Raw genomic sequence first — 24,031 nt, forward strand, 5'->3', positions numbered from 1 at the left:
GGGAAGAAATGTTAGCTTACAGTCTAGGAGTTGGTGAATGGTTTCCCAATTAATAAGAAAATCCAACTTCTGTTGTTAAACAATTTCAAGAGCTCATAAAAATGACAGAAAACTGGCAGGCAAAATGGTTTTCATGATGTAGGGGTTGAGATTAATAATGCCTTTTCTCAAGGGAACAATGTTGCAACAAGTCCAAGGTTTCATTTAAAATTTCTAAGACTAGGGGAAAAACAGTTACATTAAAATTACATCTTTTTTCAGCCTAACTTAACTTTGGAGGTGTTCCTCACATTCCCAGTGTTACTGATTCTGTTTTGAACCATAATGCAGTCACAAATGGACAGTTATAACTCTGGATATACCTCCCTTCTGTGGCTTTACTGGATGCAGTCATGACTGTACTGTAAAAATGCACAGTCAGTGATGCTCAACCTGTAACTGGAACAGAGCCAGGAGCAAATGTTGGTCCTCAAGCGAATTAGTTCTCTGAAAGTGAATTTCTTTGTGCCTCCTTAACTCAGTGTTTTAAACCTTGTGCAGTGGGGTGTTAAACACAAAAAATACCCTTGACTGCTTTAAAAATGTGGTATTCCATCCTTTATATTCCAGAAGTCCTTCGGAGGTCTTCATGTAGTTCAGATTTTTCCAAGTTGGAAAATGACTTGACAAGAATGATGAGGAGTTTCTGGTATTCTTATTGATGGAAATGCAGCTAAACTTTAATGTATCTCTTCTCACCAATATTCTGTACTTTTTTATATATTACTCTGTGCATAAAGGGCCCTTTTTTTGGTTGGTGGTTTTTTTTTTTTTGCAGTTTCCTTAGTCAGAAAAATCAATGTTCTGGGGTGATTTTGGAGGAAAAGAGATTGTTGTATGTGTATACTCCTTCACATATGTTTATGCACACCTATCAAAACAGATTTTCTGACAACATGGGAAACAAAAATATGTTTGAGAGCTGATAAGCAGGTGTATAGTTCATTCTTGCAGTACTAGGCTATCTTGACAGACACAAAGGTGGTTGGCTGAGAAAATAACCTGTCAAATGAATTTAAATCCAACAAGTACCTCTGTACAAACTTTGAAGGCTTTACCAGTTTCATGGAAAGTATTTCAGGTTGCCACAAAAACAAAAAATCACAAGTTGCCTGATTTTTATTTCTAAGCAAAAAAGAAACCAGGACAGTTTTTTTGTTTGGACAGAAAAGTGAAGAGTGGGCAGAAAAGTAAAATTTTTAAGAAGCCTTACCCATAAGTTGCTGTCATAACAGGGATTCTAATTTTTTTTTCTTTTGGCCACACTTTAAAGAAGATGGGGGACAACCTTGCTAAGAGACAGTGCAGGCAGGGCATTTTTGAAATCTGGAGGCTGTAGAATCATAGAAATCATGTTTGGGATCAGGTCATCTTCTCCAACCCCCCTGCAATAATCAGGGACATCTTGCACTAGATCAGTTTACTCAGAGCCCCATCCAACATGACCTTAAATGTTTCCAGAGATGGGCAGATGACTGCTAGGTAAGAAAGGAAGAAAACACAGAAGGCAGGACAAGAAAAAGTAGAAGAACACTTAAACTCTGAAGAATAACAAAACATGCAGGATGTGAGAGTATAAAGGAAAAAGCAGAAGCCCAAGAGAAAATAATAGGAAATTGACAGTGGTGAGGAGGAGGAGCAAAATGGGAGGCGAGGAAGGTTCTTGTTGGCATTGGAAGTGGGAGTCACAGCAGGAAGGATTTGCCTCTTTGTTAAATATTACATGCATTGCTTTGCAAATTTACATTTCAAAAAGAAACAAACTACAATTAAATCAGTACGTTTTGCTCATGTGAGCCTATAAAGTTGTATTTTTCTCTTATTATTGTATTCTTCTCTTATTTGGTGAACATTAACAGTACAAGATCTGTATTCCTGGTTTCTCAGCTGTTGTTTTTTTCTCTCTTTTCCTCTCTGATTGTCATGATTGTTTTCCCTTGTACAAGACAGATGCTAAATAATAAGATGGTGTAACAGTATAGGCAGCTGAACTGGAAACACACTGATGGAGTGTATTTCCTTGGGGAAATGCCACAGAATGGCCTACAAGGACATGAATTTTCAAAATCAAATGCAACCTATTTCACTGTGGATTTTTTTTTCCTAGAATACCTGTAGGCTTGGAAATTTAAGTTTTTTTCAGTCTCACTGCACCCTGGTCAGTTCAACAACTCTTCTACTGGTTTCTCAAGCTGTAGTTTGGAAAGTTGCTTTGGGATTTGTAGCTGCCTTACAGCCTCATGTCTGCTACTGCTGGCAGCTCTAGAGGATAAAAATTCCCCAGTCAAAAGCAATTACAGATCATCAGAGTGGAATTTGGCTTCTGCAGCCCTGCAGCAGTCACAGACATAGAACTGTAGGCCAGCATTGCTATTGCAGCAGTTTGTAATCAAACCACTTGTTTGTTCAGAGGGCTCTTACTGTACAGGGGAGCTACTGACTGAATAGGCTGTCTAAATAATGGCTTCTCTCTTAGGTCTGCTTGGGTAAGAGTTTTGTTATTTTCCTGACACTGTGGGGCAAGATTATGGAGGCTGCAAAGAGACTATCAGGGCAGAAGAGACATAAAGGATATAATAGGATCTGCAGAGAGTGAGTTCCAATGAGAGAAAGAGAAGGGAAAAGGAAAAACCCTCCTAACAGAGAGATTTTACTTTTTTAACAGAGAAGTTTAAATAGGCATAACAAAATCAAATTATGTAACTACATTTTATTAATAGACAAAATAAGTAAAGCAATGAATGGACTGACAAAAATGCCAATGTGTATGTAACATAACCAAAATTTCACCTGCATAGTACTAAAAGTAAGGACTGGCATTATTGATTAAGAATGGACAGAGAATAGCTAACACACTAGGATGGAAAGGTTTCAAAGTTAAATGATCCTACATCCACGATTTCATTCCACAGGATTTTTCATTAAGAAAGTAATAATGAACACAAAATCCCCCGTCAAACCTCTGTATGTTCCATTTGTAAACTTCTGTTTGTAAATTATTAATTTCTAAATAAAACTACACAAGACTCAGTGCAGCTTGAAATTCCTCTGCATGTCTCATTCAAATGTATAAATTCACTGCAGCAAGTAGTATTTTGAACAAGCATGATTTCATTTGCTTTTTACAGAGGATCTCATTATTTTTATTTGACATAACTTGTCAAAAGCTTACATAAATTTACTTCTGTCTTCAGACTCCTTTAGAAATCCCAGCTACCCTGATGTATTCCAGTGGGTTGACCCTAGCTGGATGCCAGGTGCCCCCTAAAGCTCCTCTGTCCCTTCCTTACTCAGCTGGAAAGGAAAGAGAAAATGCAGTGGGTATTATAATGGCTCATGGGTCAAGGTAAATACAAGGAGAGATCACTCACCTCATCTTCTGTGATAACCTGCCAGAAGCTTCCCCCATGTCTGACAGAGCCAATGCCATGAGAGATCTGCCCCCATCATATACTGATACTGTTGTTTTGGGTGGGGTGTTCATTTTCTGTAAACCCTGAAAATAAATAGCAATGCTGATGAAATTTTGTATAAAAATATGTCACTTGACCTTGTAGCATTAAAGCAAATAGAAGCTTCTTTGTCAGTTTTACAAATGGAATCAAGTCCATCCTTGCTTCTTAAATTGTACACATGGTTTTAAGATGCACTTTGACTGCTTTATAAAGGCATTTTATAGAAAAAATGAGGGCTGTTCACATAGATCACTTTTAAGTTTTATAAGTTATGAGGATGGGTTGTTTTTTGTCTTGCAGAGTCCTTTCTTGAGCAAGTCCTTCATAGTCTTTCATAAAAAGGGATTTTTTTCAAGAGAATGCTAATTTCTTTCCTTTATTTGCCTAGTTTGAAGGCCACATGTCAGATTGTCACTGTGATAACAATAGGTTGCAAGTTAGACATTCAGAAAGGGTTCTGACTTAGTACATTAAAGTTTTGGAACTGCCAATTAAACTGCCTGTCACTGTATTATATGGTGCAGCTACACAGATTCTGCAAATTCCCAGTTTCAGGCTGGGTTCAGACAGTGTTGGAAATCTTGCCTTTGCTTCTCTCTTATTCCTTATTTCACAAACTTGAATTGCACTCCCATTCAGTGGCACTTCATCTCACGATCTCCATCTTTCTTACTGTCTTAATTCTCCAAGACCCCTTAGAATTTCCCAACCCTCTGCTCTTAGAAACAGATGAGTAATAAGGATAGCCTAAACAGAAATAAATTATTTACCTGGGGGAAGTGATGAAATACCGATAGCTGTGAAAATAGAGTGGCAAATTTAAGAGAGGTTTTTATGGCATTTGATAATAAAGAACTAAAGCATTTTTTTAAAATCAGTTCTATTTTCTGGAGGTGAAAGGTTATTTTCTTACACATGAGTTTGTTGCATTCATCTTTGAACTGATATACACAAAAGGTATGTTTAATGTTTGCACCAATATGAAGTCTGTGAAATTGCAATAGTTGGTGCAGACCAGTCAGAGTTTTCCTAGAAACACAGAATATCTTGGCTTTAATTCCACCCCCTCCTGCAGGGCTGCAGTTTGGAGCTTTCTCCGTGGGAAAGAAGGGGCCTCCCTCTCTGCTCAAGGGAGGATCTGAATCTGTGAAATGGATAGATCTGGGCTTTGAGCAAAGCCATTCTCAGAGATCTTAGCTTTGGCTGAGACCTTTACAGACTGACAGTGGTAAATATGGTATCCAGCTTTGCAAAGAGAGGGCTAATGAAAACTGATTTAAGATGAAAACTGCATGTAATATCAGTGGAATTACTTGAATAAAATCTCTGGCGCTTCCCAAGTGCACTAGATGATAATGGGGTTTCTTGAGCACACATGAGTGATGGTTTTCTTTAATGCATGCATTCTCTGTGATCCTTCAGGGCAGTACAGCTCTTAATCTTCACTAGTTGTAAAAATGTGCTATAGCACTATTTATTTATTTGTTTGTTATAAGCACCTTTTCTTCACAAATAGATGAAACTGTGGGAAACAGAGAATGTATCATCCAGCTTAAATTAGAAGGAGTTTTTAAAGATTGAGGTTTAGTGACTTGGGCTATATATAACTTGGGGTTTGCTTTCATGCCAATTGAATTTAACTTACAAATTAGAAAGCATAAATATATAGATTTTGCCCAGCTGCAGGATGAAGGCAGCTCTGCTCACAAGTCACATTACACTATTATAGGAGTTTTGCCATTATCTTCCATCAGCATAGTATCAATCCTATCAGCAATTGTTTCCATTTGAACAGTTATTTGCCTAGAGTAATTTTATTATCTTTCACTGTGCTATATGCATGTCTTCCCCAGGGAGAAAAAGAGGCTTTTGTGCAAAGTCAAGATCTGTAGTGATAAACAAAGGAGTGTCAGATAACATGGAGCATTAAGCACTGATCATATGGTTGCTCCCAAGCTTGAGCAGCTGCTTGGATAGAGAACATTCTGCAGAAGTCATTGAGACTGAGAGGCCACCTTCAAAAAGCTCGTTGGACTGGAACAATAAATAAACATTTGCTTAATCCCTCCCGTCAGTAATCTCATGAGATGAAGCTTTTCTTTTTAGTTGTGTCAGCATTTAATTGAGCAAGGAGTTTTAATCAACTTGAAATAGAGTATTAAACTCTTGAGATTTCCAGATGTAAGAATATGAGTAGGATGAACAATGTGAATAGATCACACTGTAACAGAAGTGTCCCTACTGATAACATCTTACTGTTTCACCCTGTACAGCTAAGAAAGAAACCAAAAAGGTGATCTGTTTGGGGAAGCTTAAGGATTAAGGATTGTTTGACAGTGGTCACTTGTAGCATAACTCTCAAAAAAAAAAAAAAAAGGAGAGGGAAGAAAATGAAAGAGGAGAGACAGAGGATTAATACAATGGGTGCTGCAAGTAGAATCCTTTTTGTGCATTATTACCCCAATAAAGAATATTTTTGTCTTACCTTCCACCTTGTCCTATTCTTTTCTGTAGCCCTCTTCCTCCATGCATTCCTTCTGGAGTCTTCCCAAGATATCCTCCTCCTTGACATGCAAACTCTCTTTGGAAAATTAAGCTTCATAAAAGTCAAATTTATACATATCTTTACAGGATTATTCTGGAATGTATGTCTTAGTATAAGTGGAATTTTCTCAGGAGATGCATATTTCTCTTCATTTCTGATAGAGGCAAGCTTTTATCTGTCTCACCTTATGGCTACTGAATTAGAACAGATAAACCTCACACAGTCTGCTGTGGATATGTTTTTGCTTGGCATTACATATGTAGCAGCATACTCAGTCAAAGCAATTCTTCAGCTCTTACTTATTAACATTATTGGATAAAATTAACAGGTTTGCTACATATGCATGAAAAATGTACTTTCACTGCATTTGGGGTAGAGACATGGGCTTGGAAGTGTGAATTGAAATTATAAAAGTGAATGAAGATGTCCAAGAAATTAAGAAGACAACAAGAAAATGGTGGAAAAGACAGGATTGAAAATTGAACACTCCTGAGTACTGGTGGAATGATAATCCTAGAGAAGTCAGAGGGTAAACTGGTGCTTTCGCTGTCCTCAGTCAGAGCTGAAGATGGTGAAGGAAAAAACATTGAAATCATAATCAGCTAAAACTAGTGTTGAGTAAAGGCAATTCTGACTGAAGCCTCTCTTTCTTTTATAAGTAACCTGCATAATATACAGGTCCAGGCTATGACATTCTGACTTGCAGTCATGAGCAGCTATTCCCAAAACAAATGCTAGTCATGGCACTAGAGGTTCACAAAGCTGGGGAAAAGGAGCAATAAAACTAATATGATGAAACATCAATGAAAGAGAGGGAATGTAACTAGAACAATAAAAGAATAATCTTCACTGGTGATGCTCAGCCAATATAGGATTATTATAGTCATATGTTCAGGGGCAGATATAAAATAAAACATTCCTTGCATGACATTCTACTTACAGTTCCCTAAGTCCCCAAAGATTCATTTCCCTTGGCAAAAAACTGGTGTATATTACCTGACCTTTCAGAAAAAAATGGTATTTTCAGTGCAGCATGAATTTATTATTTTTTATTAGTTTAATGAGAGGAAAAAATGAGGAAAATCAAAATAACCATAAAATCTTGTTAAGAGACAGTAGGGCTTTACCTTAGGGATGGATTATGAAACATTAATAAGAGCATTTTCATATTAAGTACAAAAGAGGAGAATTGATTTTGTATTGTTTAGAAATATTTTTAAAGTGAGTAGAAAGGAGTCAGTTCTATTTCAAAGGGTAAAAGCCATAATGAAGAGAAATGTCTAGTCTAGCAGAGAAGCAAAAGAAATATAAAAGACCACAGCAAGGTGTCATTTTTTTATGTCTTTATGTCAGAGACAATGCCTAACAGAAACACATTTATCAAACAACCATGTTAGGGCAGGAGCAGTGGATGGTTAGAGCCTAAAAACAGGCTGTTCAGCAACAACAGAATCATAATTAATGGTTCAGCCTTTTCATATTACAAACATATCCAAATCTATACTTAGACTGAGAATAACAAAGCAGACAGATAACACAATCTGTAGGAAAAATGCAGAGGAACAGTGAGGGCAGAGTCAGTGCAGCCCCTGCAAAACTTTTCTCTACCTCGACATACCTGGTTACTGTTGTAAGAACCATCACAAGAGTGTAAATGTGTTCTCATGTTACATACCTGAAATCCAAATGAACCACATTTTCCTTGAGTGATGGGAGATGTTAGTGGCCTCAAGACAGGTTTTGCAGATCAATGCCTTGTCCTACCCTGCTGCAAGTTACATTTCTATAAGCATTTGACAGAGAAAATTTAATCCCTGGCACATCTTTCGTGAAGACCCTTCACTGGAGCTGATCTTTTCTATCATTTCCTGTCCCAGTCCAGATGCCTTCACTCCTGCAAAACAGCAACTTTTTCCATTAATAGTGTCAGTAAAACCAGTAAGATTCCTGCAGAGTAAGGCTTAGTATAAATGTGACTGAAGGAATAAGGGCACCCCTTGAAACTCACTTGAGATAGAAATGGGGAAGGAAAAATATGAAGTTTGTGCAGTAACAGAAAGCACAGAATTGATTTATTTGACAGTTTGAAGTAGTGTATCTTACATTTTTTCCTTTTTTTCAGTTGCTGAAACCTTTATGTATAATGGTTGAGGAATTATCTGTATATAGAACATGCACAGACCATGTGGGGATGAAGAAGGAAAGAGGGAGGAAAAGGGTGGAAGATTCTATCCAGTAACCTGTGTTTCCATTGCCTTCAGTGGAAGAGACCATCATCAGTTTAGATTTGTAGAAAATATCAGTATAAGCTGCTAATGACACTTTACAATTCTGGAAACATTGTGAACTTTATGTGTGAAATAGTACATATTTCAGTTTTAGAAATACTTTGTATTAGGATGTATTCCGTCCTCTCTCCCCTTCCAATAATCCTTTTTGGGTTTCCCCTAAATTTGGTACAAGAGCATTTGGAACGAGAGGTGAAACACTGGGGTTTGTAATTCCTCTTCTGTTCCTCCCAAGGTCTGAAAAATAGGTTTCTCCTAATTTTCTCTATTTCCTAAAAAATTATTGAAGAGCTTGTATCTCCATGTATAGGCTACTTATGTTATTTATTGTAAGTAACTAGATAGCACATGGCAGAATTTTTCTCATTATAAATAATGCTTGTCATAGCTTATAATTCACCACCCTCAAGTGCCCTGTGGCTTTAGCACAATTAAATAAGACCTAATAACCCTGACACAGCAGAAATTATCATATTCGTAGTAGGAAAGGAAAGGACAGGACTCCTTTCGGATTTGTCCCTGTTTCCCAATTTCCTAAGACTTCTGTTCCTCAGTTTTGATTGCAATTGTTCACTGAACCCTTTGTTGTAGGCCACCATTATTCTTGGCTCTCTGCAGCTGATCCACAGGTCTCTTGGTTATGGTGCCTAGAGATGATCACAGTATGTCACCCAAAGGCCTTATGGATGATGAGTAAACCTGAAGGGTAGATAAAAAGTCATTTAAAAAAATATTGATGTGGAAACATTTCAAAGCTTACAGTATGCAGGTATGCAGGTGCCTTGATCTCAAAAGTAAGATTTGATCTCAGGGAGAATGATTTGATCTCAGCCATGCTGAGCTCCTTACTGGAAGTTTTCCTTACTGTAGAGCACATTCTCTCCCCAGTTGCAGGCTCCCAGCTCCAACAGACTTTGAGAATGTCAAACTGCATCAAAGTTAGATTCTTTTTAAGATCAATAACCTACCAGAGGTTCAGGGTAGCCTACACATTTTAGCTTCTCTTTTCCCCAGCCTACAATACCGAACTAAGAGTATATGTAGTTTCACCTTTATGCTGAAGGCAGAAGAGAAATCATTGAATCTATAGGTCTGCACAGCCAGAGCTCCAAGGAGTGTATTTTATGGCACTCTGTAGAAGATACATGCAGAAGAGCTTTAAACTGGGAATGTTGCATTGGAAAAGGAGCTGAATGAGAACTTGTGGGTGAGGATTAAAGAGCAGACCAGTATGGGTGGCACTGTAGGGGGTGCCTGCTATAGGCCACCTAACCAAGCAGAACAATTGGTTGAGGCCTGTTATGGGTTCACCTAGGTGGGCCTAGATTTGGGCTCTGAAGTCTGGACTAGGCTGAAGCTGTCAGCTGACTTGAGCTGGGCTGAGCTAACAGCTGACCTCTTCTAGCCAGTAATTTTGTATTCCATACCACATTATGACATCATCTCCAGGGCAGTAGGAACCAGTGTGGGAGTGGTTAAGGCAGTGGCTTCTCAGCCCTCCTCTTGGGAGGACGCACGATGCTGTCCCAGGGGGGATGGAGAGGACCAGGCCCACCACTGGCTCACAGGGTATCTCAGGAAAGTCAAATGTGTTGTTCTGGGTCTCTCCTTTCTGCTTGAGTTTGTCTCCCTGGGGAATAAGCTTCTTCTTAAGTAATGTGTAGTTAGGATAGTAGAATTTGTGTGTTCATTAAGAAGTTGAGGTGGGGAACTTGTTGTTGCAGACTTGTGTGAGTGAACATTTGTACTCTCTTCTAATTGTCTCTTTCTTTCTGTGAAAAATATATGTAGATTTAGTATAAATGCAGTTTGAAGTGTTTTTTTTTCCTTTCCCCTCTCTTTTCCTCCCTTTCCCTGGTGTTAGGAGGGAGGCTTTTCTCTCTGTGCTTGGGGGGGGTTGGCAGTTGCTTATCTCAAACCAAGACAAGGCCTTTCACAGAGAAGTAGAAGTGGCCTCCGTGGGGGACTGGCATGGTTATTTGCTGGGGAGACAACACAGCAGGTTCTAAGCAATGCAGTAAGTTCCTAGGTGGTACTGATGGAAATTTCCAGACATAACTGATAGAGGAGCCAATGAAGAAGATGCTCTGCTGGATCTCATACTCACAAACAAGGAAAGGCTCACTGGGAAGATGAAAGTCAAAGGCAGTCAGGGCTGCAGTGACCATGAGACCACAACCTGGACTTCAGGAGAGCAGATTTTAACCTCTTCAGGGATCTGCTTGGAAGAATCCCACAGGGTAAACCCCTGGAAGGGAGGTCCAAGAAAGTTGGCTGATAAGGAAAGATCACTTTCTAAAAGCTCAAAACTGGTTCATCCTGAAGAACAGGATATCAGGCAAAAATGCCAGGAATCCTGAAAGTGTGAACAAGGAGCTCTTTGCAAAACTCAAACATGTAATAGGCACTACACAGAAAGTGGAAGCATGGACAGGTAACCTGGAAGGAATACAGAGGAGTGTCCCTGTGATTAGACAGGCCACAGGCATGTCTACGGGTATTTATTTATCTGAATTTGAAGCTGGAGGGAATACAGAGGAGTGTCCCTGTGATTAGACAGGCCACAGCCCATGTGGAGTGGAATCTGGTGAGACATGTCTACGGGTATTTATTTATCTGAATTTGAAGCTATTGGAAATTGCAAATTAAAATCTTTTTAATTGGTTCAGTGCTGCTTTGTGAAAAAAAAAATAGCTGCTAAATATAAACATTTGTAAAATTACTTTCTTGGTATACTATGAAATTCTGCAAGAAATTTGGCAGAAAAATAGTTGATACTGATTAAATTGCATACATAAAGCAATATTAAGGAAGAATTCATGTGTCTGGAAAGCCAAGAATTTGAAACATTTCTGAAGAAAATGGAGGGCTGCACAGCAGTTCCTTGCCCTTTTAAAAGCCTGAGTTCATGCTCAGCTCAGATCCGTTTTATAAAATATTTTATGTCTAACAATAGTGTGTGAATAAAACTAAGGAACTTACAGTGACCCAAAAGCCCTTGCAGAACTCCCTTCAGCTTGTGTGATGGCTTCTACAGAAGCAGTGGGGATGTCAAATGTGAGGCTTCTCTGACAGAGTATCTTTTATCCAAAACAAACCAAGTCATGTTTTCTAAGGGAATTGTTCTGTAAAGATGTTTGTTCTTCAGATTTCACCTCATTTACAACTGGTTTATTCTCTCTAAATTTGAATGCTATTGTTATTTAAACCATAAGTCCTAACTTTCTTTCCCTAGACATAGAAATACACAAAGGCTGAAGTGCACTGATCTAAGAGTACAAAACAAAAGCCCAAGAAGCAATGGCTGGTTATTCACAGTAGATATAAAGTCAAGGAGATTGGTGTTTTATTTACTGTTTTCTGAAGCTCTGTGCCCAGAACTTTAAGATGTTTCCTGAATTTATATTACATTTTACTCTCTTGTTTCATCTGGAGATTAAAAAATGCAGTCAAGGTACAATACATGTATTCTACTAGTTTTTAGGATTATTTCAATCTACTGAAATATACAGTCCTAGCAGGACCCAGAAATTTGAATTTAGTCTTTTAACAGCTGTAAATGCCTACAAACAACATTGCACTTATGTATTTTCTCTGTAATGTGGAAAATAAGCACATTTCACGTTCATTATTACACTCTCAAAATATTTCAGACTACAGAACTTTATACCAGAAAACCAATTGCCCTTTGCTGCTTTTTCAACTCAGTAAATAGCAGGACTTAAACTTGAACTTCAGCAGCTGGGAACAATGACTATCAATTGCCTTTTCCCCCCTGCTGTTCCTCATTAAAAGCACAAAGGGTTCTTATTTAAATCCATCCTTATCTCCTAATATACAAGGAACAGCAAGTGACTGAATTCAGTAGCTATTAGAAGTACAGTAGATCAGATCTTCCTGTTTATTGATTTGTGGAGAACATTCTCGGACTGCTTTGACAGCTCTGAGTCAGTGAGAGCAAAGAAAGAAGCTTTTCAGCTCTTGGGAGGAGAATTGCTGGGCAACATTAAAGAGGGGCTTGTAGAAGCCAGTTTCCTTTGATATGCAGTCAGATGGGCTGTGATTGGAGTCAAGGTCAGGAGGCTGTGGAAATGCTATGAATATGGTGGGGATATTAAAGGAGAGTTATTTTAATAAGCATTGTGTGTGTGCACACTGACTGATACAGAAAATTGCCTTTCTCTTTTTGTGAGAACAGCCTTTAGTGAAGCAAATTAGGGGGGGAAAAAGAAAAACAGCAGATTGTGAGTCCTTTTGCTGCTACAATAAATGTAACTGTTTAGATGAGAGTCGCCTAATCTGTCCTTCTTTTCTTGCTGTTTTTCTGCAGAATGCTGGCTATTCAACACTTGTCTTAACTCTTTACCTTTAGCATTTTTTTAACTACTGATCTCATTTCCACTGTGTCACGTTAATAAGTAGTAAAAATTGCTACTTACTCACACACCTCCACATATTTTGCCTGTTTTGGGGCAGCATCAATCTGTAATCTGTTACTCTGCATGTGCCCTTAGATACCCTTATAAAAAGGTTATTATTCTGATTTCAGAAGAGTTTATATTGTTGATGTGTTTCAGACAAGTAACTTAAAGAAGTTATGCTTAAATGTAAATGTCTGTTTTCACTCAGATGGGATAGGTAGTATCTGCCTGACCTCCTTACTCTTCTATCAATGATCTTAGAGAGTGAAGGAATTTGACAAAATAGATAATGTTCCCATTCCTCCTCCCCTATTTGTAGTTGTGTTCTTGGCGGATTGAAATATGTTTTAATATTTGCCTATATTGGATATATTTTATTCAGAAGTGAGAACTTTCAGAGAAATCTGATGAGGAAAAGTTTCAATTTCCTTTAAGTAAAAACAAAAAAATATTCTCTCTGAATCTCTTTGTCTAGCATGACAGCACACGTAGCAGTGGTGAGTAAGGAAGGGGGAGAATTGAATTTTTTTTCCATTGTAGTATTAATAAACCCCTATCAAAATAGCACATGGCACCATTGAGTCTTTTCAATGACACTGTGATTTGGCTTGGAAATAAGGTAGTAGAAATTGCTGTTAATTTCCATGAGCATCAAAGACAAAAAACTTTTTATTTTTTTCCAGAAAGAATAAAGGTTGACTTAAATATTGCAGACATGTAAAGGAGTGTGCAGAACAAACACAGAAAGAAAAAATAAAAGCTACTTTTGGCTTTGCTTTGCTTGGCAAATTAAAACATTTCTAAAGAGATCCATCCACACCAACAGAATGGGGTTTGGTTCAGTGTTCCACACATTGTTTTTTCTGAAGCACCTACATCTCTTTCTAGCCTCATCTTAGGAGGAAATCACCCGTTATTTACAACGATGGCCACTTGAGAATCCCTTAGCCACTTTTAGTGTGATCATTTGTACTCTTTTTCAGCAATAAACTTCTTTGTTTCCTTGCTTATAAAATATTTTGAGAAAAATGTAAATATTATGAATACAGGAAGATTGCAATTTAGCAATTAGAATGAGAAGAATATTATTAAATCTCTTTACAGGAAATAGACTTTAATGTTTTCAGACAGAGAGATATGAATGTTTAATGCATATCTTTAGCTGTTTCCCTAGTATGGCAGCAGTTGAATTAACCTGTGATGTATTACACCAAAGAGGGGCCTTTTATGGTGTCATTTAGGAAGAACTGTAGGCATCTGTGCTTGTTTGGCTCAAGAGGGTGCATTTGCAGTTACCATTCACACTGGCCAGGAAAGCCAAATCCAGTTACATGCTAAATCTCTTCAAGCATTGCAAGACACATTATCTGAATATATCAAGAAGGGAGATACAGAGCATTTAATAGATAACTAACACTTTAGTGCTGTTGTATGCCTTGTTTTCAGCTTTATAAAGGGATGTGTCCAGATAGAGGACTGAGATAGAGAAGTGAATGGAGTTTGAATTAGAGTTTGGAACCCACAGAAGCCTCTTCCTGAATTGCCTCAATGGCAACAAGGGTGAGGGCAGTCACATATTCCCCTGGACCATGCCCTCTTTACCTGGTGTTTTCTCACTACATATGATCACTGGCTTCATGGGCCATTTTTAATGTGGCTATTTCAAAATAAAACTTTTTTTGAATAAATTCCTTGCCAAGTTCATTGAATGTGAATTCTCTAAGTGTGCTGAACACAAGGAGATGTCTGACCAGTCACCTTAGCTCACTCAGCCTTGCAGCCACTCCTTTGGCAGAGTAGTTTAACCTGGTGATCACAGCTCACCTGCCCAGGACATAAACACCCCAGGGGAAGTTTCCTCCAGTGAATTTGTTGAGTTGAAAATCAAAGCTATGGGCAACAGTGGGAGGGATTAAAGCACAGCTAGGCCTAGGCTGTTGCTCCAGAGTGACCATTTTTATAGCTCTTTGCTGAAGCCACTTGTTATTTGCAGGCACAACTTCAACAACATGATGAGGGGTGTGCCTCCTTCCTCCATCACATCTTTCTGAGTAGTTTAGCAGCACCAGAACACCTGAAGAGTTCCTGTTGGGTACTTTTGGAGAACATGGAAAATAATGAGAATCAAACAACTCATTTTTCCTCATTGATATAGGCCTGCTTTGCAGTGTGATAATAAACACAGAAGAAGGCTTTAGATAAAATTTTTCTCAGCTAAACCCTATTAAAACTAAACAAAAAACAACCCTCCAACAAATAAACAAAACAAAAAACAAACATCCAGATACCCCCCACACCCCCAGAATTTAGTAGTATACCAAAGTTAAATCCATCAGATCCTTATTCTGATTTCAGTGGAGCTGTTCTAAGAAATATTGTCAAGGTTGAACCCCAATATTAAGTAAAGAACTTGCAAACTATTCCTAGGAACTGCATGACACAGCTTTGCTTTTATTAGTGTCATAATTTGTTTATCTGAACCTCATTATATATTCAGTTCACATGGCTGCATCCAAATGATGGGAAACAGAACTTGTTCTGTCAAATGTTTCCAAAGTTTTTAGAGGAAGAGGACTTCAAATAACGTTGGGGGTTTTTTATGGTAAATTGTTTAGCACAAGCTGTTTCTGTTCCATGTCAATATCACTTAAAATCATTATAGATTTTAGTGTTAACATCTTCAGCTTCAAGTATGTTTACTGCACTACTGTGACTCTTTCCTTTGTTATGATTGAAAGCAGATAAGTGTTGTGTAAAACACTGGATTAAATAAATAACGGAAATGCATGTCTTTTCAAGGGTGTATCCTCAGTGAAGAAAAGTGATGGTTCAGGTATCCCAATTACAGAAAATCCTGATGTTTATTTTTAAGTCAAAATCAGACATAAAGATATTTTGATCTGTTTAAACCAAATTCTCATACCTTGATTCAGATAAAGCAATAGCTGACTTTTTAGAAATCCATCTATTTTTTTTTAAATAAAATTGCTTGTGGAGAAACACTGTATAGTTTTATCTAAAATATACCCAAAAGAAATCCATGGAGGTTGGATCAGATTACCCACTGTGGTCCCTCCAACCTCGCCCTTTCTGTCATCTTGCATGTCACATGCTGATAATAATACCTTTAAAATTATTACATTTGGGGTATTACTCTGGCTAAGCTGATATTAGTGAAATCAGATAAGGTAATTTTTCCTTCATTAACAGTATATATGTTTTCTTCCATTTAAAGCAAGGAAAATTAATCAGGTTGAGAATGTTGCAGTTTTCTTCTCACAAGGCTCCAGTTTTTCACATCATTTTTTTAATAAGGAAAACTGCATTTGGTTCAGAGTACAGCATACAAACATACATGGGATAATGGTTGTGCTTATATTGGAGGAACCTATTTCTCTCTGGACTTGAAAGAAAACAAAATTTAAAACTTGGGAATTACCTATGGCTCATTTATGAAAAACAAGGAAAAATTTTAATGCCAGTGAGAATTTATTTGAAGAATTATGAAGTTTTTATGAAGACTTAATGAGGATGTGATCTCATTCTCCAGGTAGTAAGGGTGTAGGCCACAAAGGCAGATTCAACTCTGGTTTTACTGCACCAGGCACTCTTTCTTCTGTAACTTTAAGTAATCATTGTTCTGCTGGGGTTTTATTGTTCATCATAACCTGAGTTACTGTGGGTTCAAATTCTGTTATTTTGTAATTTATATATTAATATTGATAACATTGATAAAATATGAAATTAAAATATTATAAATAAAAAAATCTTCCTTGCTCTACCACCAACAGTGAGTTCATCTTTTGGCATCTAAAAGGTAGTATGCCAATACATCAGTAAGTGGTATTTCCTGGTAACCAGATGAAATAACCTTTTTTGCTCTCAGGTGATGTTTCCTGAAAAATACTCAAGATTTCCCAATGTTTTATTCTTCTCTGTGTTGCAAAAATCTGCCTCTAGACAGAGGTATTTCCTGGCTTACATCCAAAGCTCTTCTGTTTGAAAGTTTACCCTGAAGTCTGTAAGGTATTTTATTTTGCTGGTGTACACATATGACTAAACCCCTTCAGTTTGATAATTTCATCCAACTCAAAGGTCAACTCAGTATTTTGAATGGATCAAAATTCTCCATTGTACCACACTTACAGAGCTTGTATGGGCTGCATGCTGGCAGTGAGCACCTGCAGCAAAGCATTCCCACATTCTGTTCTGACCACAGGTTGGCTGTTGGCATTCCCCGATTGCTCCCCACTGCACATCTGGAGAACTCTCATTCTCTTTAGAGACTCTGCATGCCAGAAAGGACTTTTTTCATCATTGATGGCTTACTGAAATTTTCTTTATTAACCAATATTTGCTAAAGACAAAATAGGTAGTTTTAAGAGAATTACAAAGAGTATATGCAATTCCATTCCATTAACATTTTTTCCAGTTTTGTTTGTTTGATGCTGTGAATGACCCTTCCCCCCAAAAACAGGACTCTGAGCCACGTTAGTGTAGGGTAAGATAAAAAGTAAAGGTCCTTTAATATCACAGGGCCTACAGCCCACAGGAATACAGGATGACATGCATGTGCCCCAGTTCTTGTTTCCATGGCTTTTATAATAAGATCCCTTCAATCATTGCTTTACACATTTCTCAGTCCAGCCCCAGTCCCACCCCTGGTCCAACCCCCTGGAATTGGGTCTGGGGTCGTCAAGACCCTCTGTCTTCATCAGCTCCTCTTCCTCAGGCACACAAAGGTCTCTTGGAGTTCATCCAGTTCTGGCTTTTGGGTCACTCTGACCTGTGTTTATGTTTCATTCTGTGGGCCTTCTGATATCCTTCAGCTCTACCTTGGAAAGGAGTCTAAACAAGATTAACTAAAGGAATTTGAGCTCCCTGTTCTGGGACAGGGGTAGTGATAGAAAGGCATTAAACTTAAACTGTTAGAAATATTAACCCTCTAAAAATCTACAACTACTGTGTTCCTAAAATCTACAAAATGTGAAAATCAGAACAAAAACCCCTTTGGCATCAGTTTGATTGATTTTGGGGGGGTTTTTTGCTTGTGTTTATGTATGTTTAAGATTATCTTTCTAGTCTTCATTGAAAGGCCATTTTTTGCTCAAAAAGAATATCACATTTGTTAATGCTTTCATTCTTCAGCTAATTACACTGATGACCAGAAGCAGCTCTGTCATGGTTTTCTATGCACTCACAGACTTCCCTAGCTTATATCTGTACTGTGCATTAGGTGTAAACCCAAGCTCAAAGCCAGTCCCTGGTATGAAGCATTGCTTAACAGAACATCTCTCCATGCAATTCCCTCTAGGCTTAAATTGTCCTTTACCCAGACTTCTTGTGCCCACAGTTTCAGAAGTTATACAGAGTTCAGCTTCTTCCTAGGCTTAGTTTTGTCTAACTGAGCACTCAGCAAGATTAAACAGAAAAAAACCACAGGTCATAGGACTAACCCAGCATGTGCCTGCCTTAAACCCACCAGTATAAAGGCTGATCTGTGAGCAATTCCGGATTCAAGGAGACAGCAGAAATAAGAACAGAGGCTACATGGGGATATGATTGTAGCTGAGCTGTGCAGGGAGATGCTGCTCAAGGGCTACTAACAAAAAAATTACACTGAAAGTTTCTGTGGATGGGAAGCCAGAGGAGAAGAGAAGACATAGAAATGGAAGAAGCTGCAGGAAAAGAACCTGAAAAATGGCCTGAGGAAAGAAAGGAATGGGGCACTTTTGCTTATAGCATCAGTTTTGAAACTGTAAGCAAAGAAATCGTGTCCTGATGATAAATTTCTATTGCTTAGATAAACAAGATTTTGGAGTCTAGAGGTTATTTGGCAAACACACACAGTCATATCAAAGAGCTGATGAATCCTCTCATTCTTTTTCCTTTCTGGCTGTATCACACCCAGTTATTATACAATTATCAATTCCTACCACCAACCAAAAAAATTCGCTGAAAGTTTTAAAATGCAGATTGTTTTTTACTTGTGCAACCTGTTTGTTTCCTTGTTATGTATCTCACAATTAGCCCAATTAAAAGATGAATCACTCCTACCTTCTGCTTTGCCAGGGTTGATGGAACACTTTTTCTTACAGACAACAAGTTCAATGAATCTGCTTTCTAAGCTATTTTACTTAATATATTCCAAATATATTCTATCATTACTTACAAACATTTTTCCTTGCTTCATCTAATCTGATTTTTAGGCCTAACTTAATGATGACATCCTTTTAGCATGTAGGCTGCAAAGGTGCTGGTAAATGTCATTCATGCACTAAGGAATCTTATTACAACCACCCCCTTTTGGCTGTTTGCTCAATACTTTACTGGGTAAAGATGAGGCCAATCTTACAACTAGTGTCTCTGTACACCAACCCAACAAAACATTAGGAAAAACATGTTCTTCAAAGGGCTATCCCAAGGGAAGGGTCGAGGGGCTATGATTTGACTGATTAAAAGAACAGAGAAAAGTTTGTAACAGCTGCTCCTTGGTCAGTGTCAGGTTATCCTGTGCACATTAAAAGAGGTTACTTTTCACATGCTGATTTATACTAGTATACTTTCAAAAGTAAGGCAGTTAATGCCTCCCTGCCATCCGATCCCGTCAGGTCTCGGAAGCTCAGCAGGGTCAGCCCCAGATTAGTACTTGGATGGGAGACCTCCTGGGAAATGCCGGGTGCTGTAGGTTCTAGTCCTGAGGACTTCACTGGCACTGTCCAAGCTCGCTCGGCCGTGGCAGATGAACCTCAGGACTGAAACGGTGGGGCCAGTTCTGCGCACGCTGAGCCTCACCTAAAATCCACTGCGCAGGCTGGAAGGGCACACCCACGTGGGGACAGCCCTTCCCAAATCTGCGTTCACGAAGCCGAGCCACACACACACTTCCAAAAGTACTTCAGAAGTAGTTTTTTGTATGTATTAACAGATGGATGTTGTAACTGCAATATTGCAAACCAGCAGTCATACTCTTTTCAGGTACATAAAATCAGGCCAATTTGCTATGCCTGTTCATTTCAACTTGTTCTAACATCAGCTGAAGACGGAGGAACCACCAAAAACCAACCCTTTTTTTAACTCCTTTCTTTCCAATAAGATACATTCAATCCCAGTTAGACCCTGAGGGTTAACAACTGTTGCAGGAACTTTCTTCATTTTAAACTGAATGTTCACTCATTAAAAAAAAGTATCTGACTAGAGTTGCTGTTTGTTACTTGTTTTGAAAAGAATCTTTTTTTTTTCCTGTGTGAACAGGTGGCCATTGATGAGCGCATCCGGCAACTGCATGAAGCTCACAGGGATTTTGGTCCTACTTCCCAGCATTTTCTTACCAGTGAGTAATTTCCCAGTTTTTGTGCTCAGTCTGCATATGCATGTGCTGGTTATCATTGCTATGAGTTTCTCTTTTAGACTATAATGAAATGGTTTTCTTTTGGTTGGTCCCCCCCTCATTTCTGGGTGCAGAAGACTGTTAAATAAGTTAATATAATTCAGGCCTAAGGTAAACAGAAACTTCTGCCACTATCAAGTCTTTTTGTCCATACATCTGTCACTGCAAGGCTGGTCTTCATTGTTTGAAGGTTCCCTCTTAGGACTAGCAAATTAAAAATTATATTTAAAAGAGTTTCTGATTATTTTAATCCAGCAAGTATTTAAAAAAAATCCAACCAAAAAAAAAAACCAACAAAAAACAAAAAGCCAAAACAGTAAAAAAACTAAACACCCACCCCCCCACCCTCCCACCCCAATTTGGTTTATCCATTCAAAGAAATGTTCAACTTCTAAAAGGCACAAAGAAAGACCTGCAAGAAAAATATTTTATAGGATTTATTCACTTAGCAGAGCAGTAAGAGGATCAAAACCATAGTAGGAAAGATGGCAGAAGAATGGCAGCTAAGTAAACTTTGTAAAACTCTGCATAAAATAAAACTGCCAGTAAAATTCATGCTCCACCTCTACACACATTCTTTTATCAAGGATGTTTTGAAGTAATCTGAAAGACAACTTGAAACACCTTCAAAGCTCCAAGACAGTGACTAAAGTGAAGCTTCTTAGAGGCCATGTCTTTTCTATTGTACTTCAATTAAGAAGAGTAAACAGTAAAGCTTTATTTAAGAGATTATATCAGCAGAACAGAACACAGTCACAGGATAATGGTCTCCTACATGCAGAGGGACAAGCTATCCAGACATCAGAAATTGATCTTACTATTATTGCACAGCTCCATTCACAGTGGGATAGAGGACAAACTTTTCTTCAGCTGATATTGCATTGTAATTTTAATAAGTTAACCATTTTTCCACTGAAAATCTCAATGGGAAACTGAAAAGTCCCAGCAGGATGACCTGCAAATTCAAAACCAGAGTCAATGTTGTCCCACATAAGAACAATGCAGGTTGATTCAACCCCCCATCTTGTTTTGACAGATTACGAACATATGAAGAGATAGAATCATAGAATCATAGAATGGATTGGGTTGGAAAAGACCTCCAACATCATCGAGTCCAACCCTTGGTCCAACTCCAGTCCATTTACCAGATCATGGCACTCAGTGCCACGGCCAATCTGTGTTTAAAAACCTCCAGGGATGGTGAATCCACCCCCTCTCTGGGCAGCCCATTCCAATGCCTGAGCACTCTCTCTGGAAAGAACTTTTTTTTTTTCCCTATTTCTGTACTTTTCCAAAGTTCCTTTTATTTAACCCTTAGCCACTGAGAATAATTTGTTATGTCAATATATACAACTGCAAATCAGACCTGTTGAGACTGAACATGTGAAAGTTATTTTGGGTATGTGACATGAATGTGATATGTAAAGAAATACCTGTTTTTCTTATGACCCACAGTGTATTTTTGGTGGAGGAATAAATTTGTAGGGTAAATTAAACAGCCTGGAAGAGACTAGAGTGACCTGCACTACATTATGGCACCAAACAGCATGTCCTTGTTCTCTGTGCTGCTGTTGTGCAGCCAGGCAATTTGTGTGATGGTGATGTCCTAGGCCCTTTCTGCCTTATTACTGATAAACTAGATCAGTCTCAGTTTCTCAGTGTTATGATAGTCACCTTTTTCAGCCCACTCACCATTAGTGAGACACTGAGACATTATTTTTATTTGTAACTAACTAGAGCCAGCAAAGGGTGGAAGTAATTCTGGACACTTTTCAACACTTAAAAATCACTTCAGGAAAAGGAAGCAGGTGAAAATGTGTTGACTATGGAAATAGTCAAATCACTGAGCAAAATGAACATGTGTGTTTGTTTCTTCTCTCTCTCTTAGATGTGTGTGCAAATACATATTCTTACCTATGCATGCAAAAGTTGGGTATTTGAAACTCTGAAAATATTCACACAATCTTTCACAAGTGAAAATTGCCAGTACATACATCTGTCCAGTCTTTCATAAGCACCAAATTCCAAAAGCATCCAGTTCCTCAGTATCACATACTATTGCTATGCCTGAGGAAGATACCATGCTTTGATATGCTCTTTTTGTACTACCTGTGCTGCATCCCTACGTGGATGGAAGCAGATCTCTTGGAGAGATTGTGCTGCAGAAGAGGGAGAACCACAGTCTTTGCCTTCTAGCACTAGTCTCTTTTAATGTAGCTGCACTTTTGGGGATGAAGAAGTCAAAAAAAAGGGTTGCCAAACAGAACTGAGGGTGAATTTAATGACTTGTAAATGAGCTTTCAGTACATGGCAAACAATCAAGTTGACCAGTCTAGCCATGGCAACAGCAGTGAAGAGATGAATCACAGAAATTTTTCTGGTATTATTTTATAAACTCAACTCAGAACATTTCTATTAAGGAGCTGAGACACACATAAGATCAATGCAAACTATAATCAGTAAGGAAAATAATCTATTGGCTGATGCATACCTAGTTTATATGTCAGTAATAATCAGTTTATCCTCTAACTCAGCATCAACTTTCCTTCTATCATACACAGTTACTTTAAGGTGCAAGTGATAATCTTCAGCTTTCCACTGTGTTTATATTCCTATATGGAAAATTACCCTTTTAGAGTTGATATACCTTTAAGTAGTTCTGGAAAAAGGGTGGTACAGGAGTTAAGTTCACATAAAATCAGTGACTGTATTATTACACTCCTCTCCTGTCTGAAAGAAATATATATGATCTGCTAATCAGTGGTATTTTTTTCACATGTTTGTTATTATTTTAAACACAGATATTATAGCATCATCTGTCTGTTTCTGTTTGGTTGAAGCAGAAGCTGCATTGGGCTGTTGAACACCCAGCACTAAAGTAATGGGGGAGTGATGCAGGAACCTCATATTTGTCACATCCTGTGCAGGCAAGGAATGCGGTGGTAGTCCCTGGTTTTAAGCACTTGCAGCCTGTCCTAAGGGCTGTTCTTAGAGCTATTTCTGAGAGAGATTGAAAAGAAGGTGTGAACTAGGGAGATAAGGAGTGAAAAAGAGGGGGAAAAGTCTGCTCCATTGTAGCATTTTTAATTAAGGCATTTTTTTCCCATTGTCTTTGCACGCAGTTCAATGTTCTTGTTCCACTCTTTCATCTTCTAAATGACCAGGTGGCAGTGTTTATCTCTGCTGGTGCACAGGATAATTCAGATGTCTCCTGGTTGTGAGTTTAAAAGATGGTGACAAAGGAATGGTGTGCTCTTGTCTCTCTCCATCAAGGCTTTGGTATGCCCATGAGTATAAAGAACTCTTATCAAAACTGGCCCTTACTTTTCTGGTAGTACATGAGCTTGCCTCTCTCCAGGCCTTCTACATTTTTTACTGGGCTCTCTTGCCTCAGTCCTTGACCTTCTGATCAGTTCTTTTCACTCTGCCTGTCTCCACAGAGTCCCAGCTCCTTCTCAGTTCATTCCTTGCCAAGGACAGAGGCTCCCAGCATTAACAAAGATAGTTGTTAAGATATATCCAATAAATGTATCACATGTGCAAGACATTATATCATGGATTCATGGAGTGAGTTTGTTGATTTTGAAGGACTTGCTGTTTAATTAGACTTCTCTAAATTAGGTGCAAAAAAATTAGCAAAAATAATATCTTTTTGTTAAGGAGAAACTCATAAATATTTAGAAAGGTAATTTTAGAAGATCTGTGATCCTTTCATGGGTGGTGGTACTTAATTTGAGAATTATATACGATAATTGAGGTGTGACAAAGAGTGTCTGTGAATTGAAAACATAATGTCAGCTCCAGACTTTTTTGTGACTCCTCTGGAAAAAATTTACTATTTTGACTTCAGTTTTGGTTTTTTTTATGTGCTTCTGCCTCTTACAAAGAATGGA

General features: G+C 38.2%; 1 protein-coding gene across 11 annotated transcripts in view; it reads left to right on the plus strand.

Moving 5' to 3' along the window:
- The window catches only part of DMD (dystrophin), a 1,187,916-nt gene that overhangs the window by 1,037,734 nt on the left and 126,151 nt on the right, over positions 1–24,031 (plus strand). For all 11 annotated transcript variants that reach the window (XM_071568723.1, XM_071569521.1, XM_071566241.1 and 8 more), the window contains one exon: positions 20,003–20,081. In XM_071568723.1, the coding sequence (XP_071424824.1) occupies positions 20,003–20,081 (79 nt within the window). The remainder of the gene's footprint in view (positions 1–20,002; positions 20,082–24,031) is intronic.

Source organism: Pithys albifrons, chromosome 1 (genome assembly GCF_047495875.1).
Source record: "Pithys albifrons albifrons isolate INPA30051 chromosome 1, PitAlb_v1, whole genome shotgun sequence".
Classification (NCBI taxonomy): Eukaryota; Metazoa; Chordata; class Aves; order Passeriformes; family Thamnophilidae; genus Pithys; species Pithys albifrons.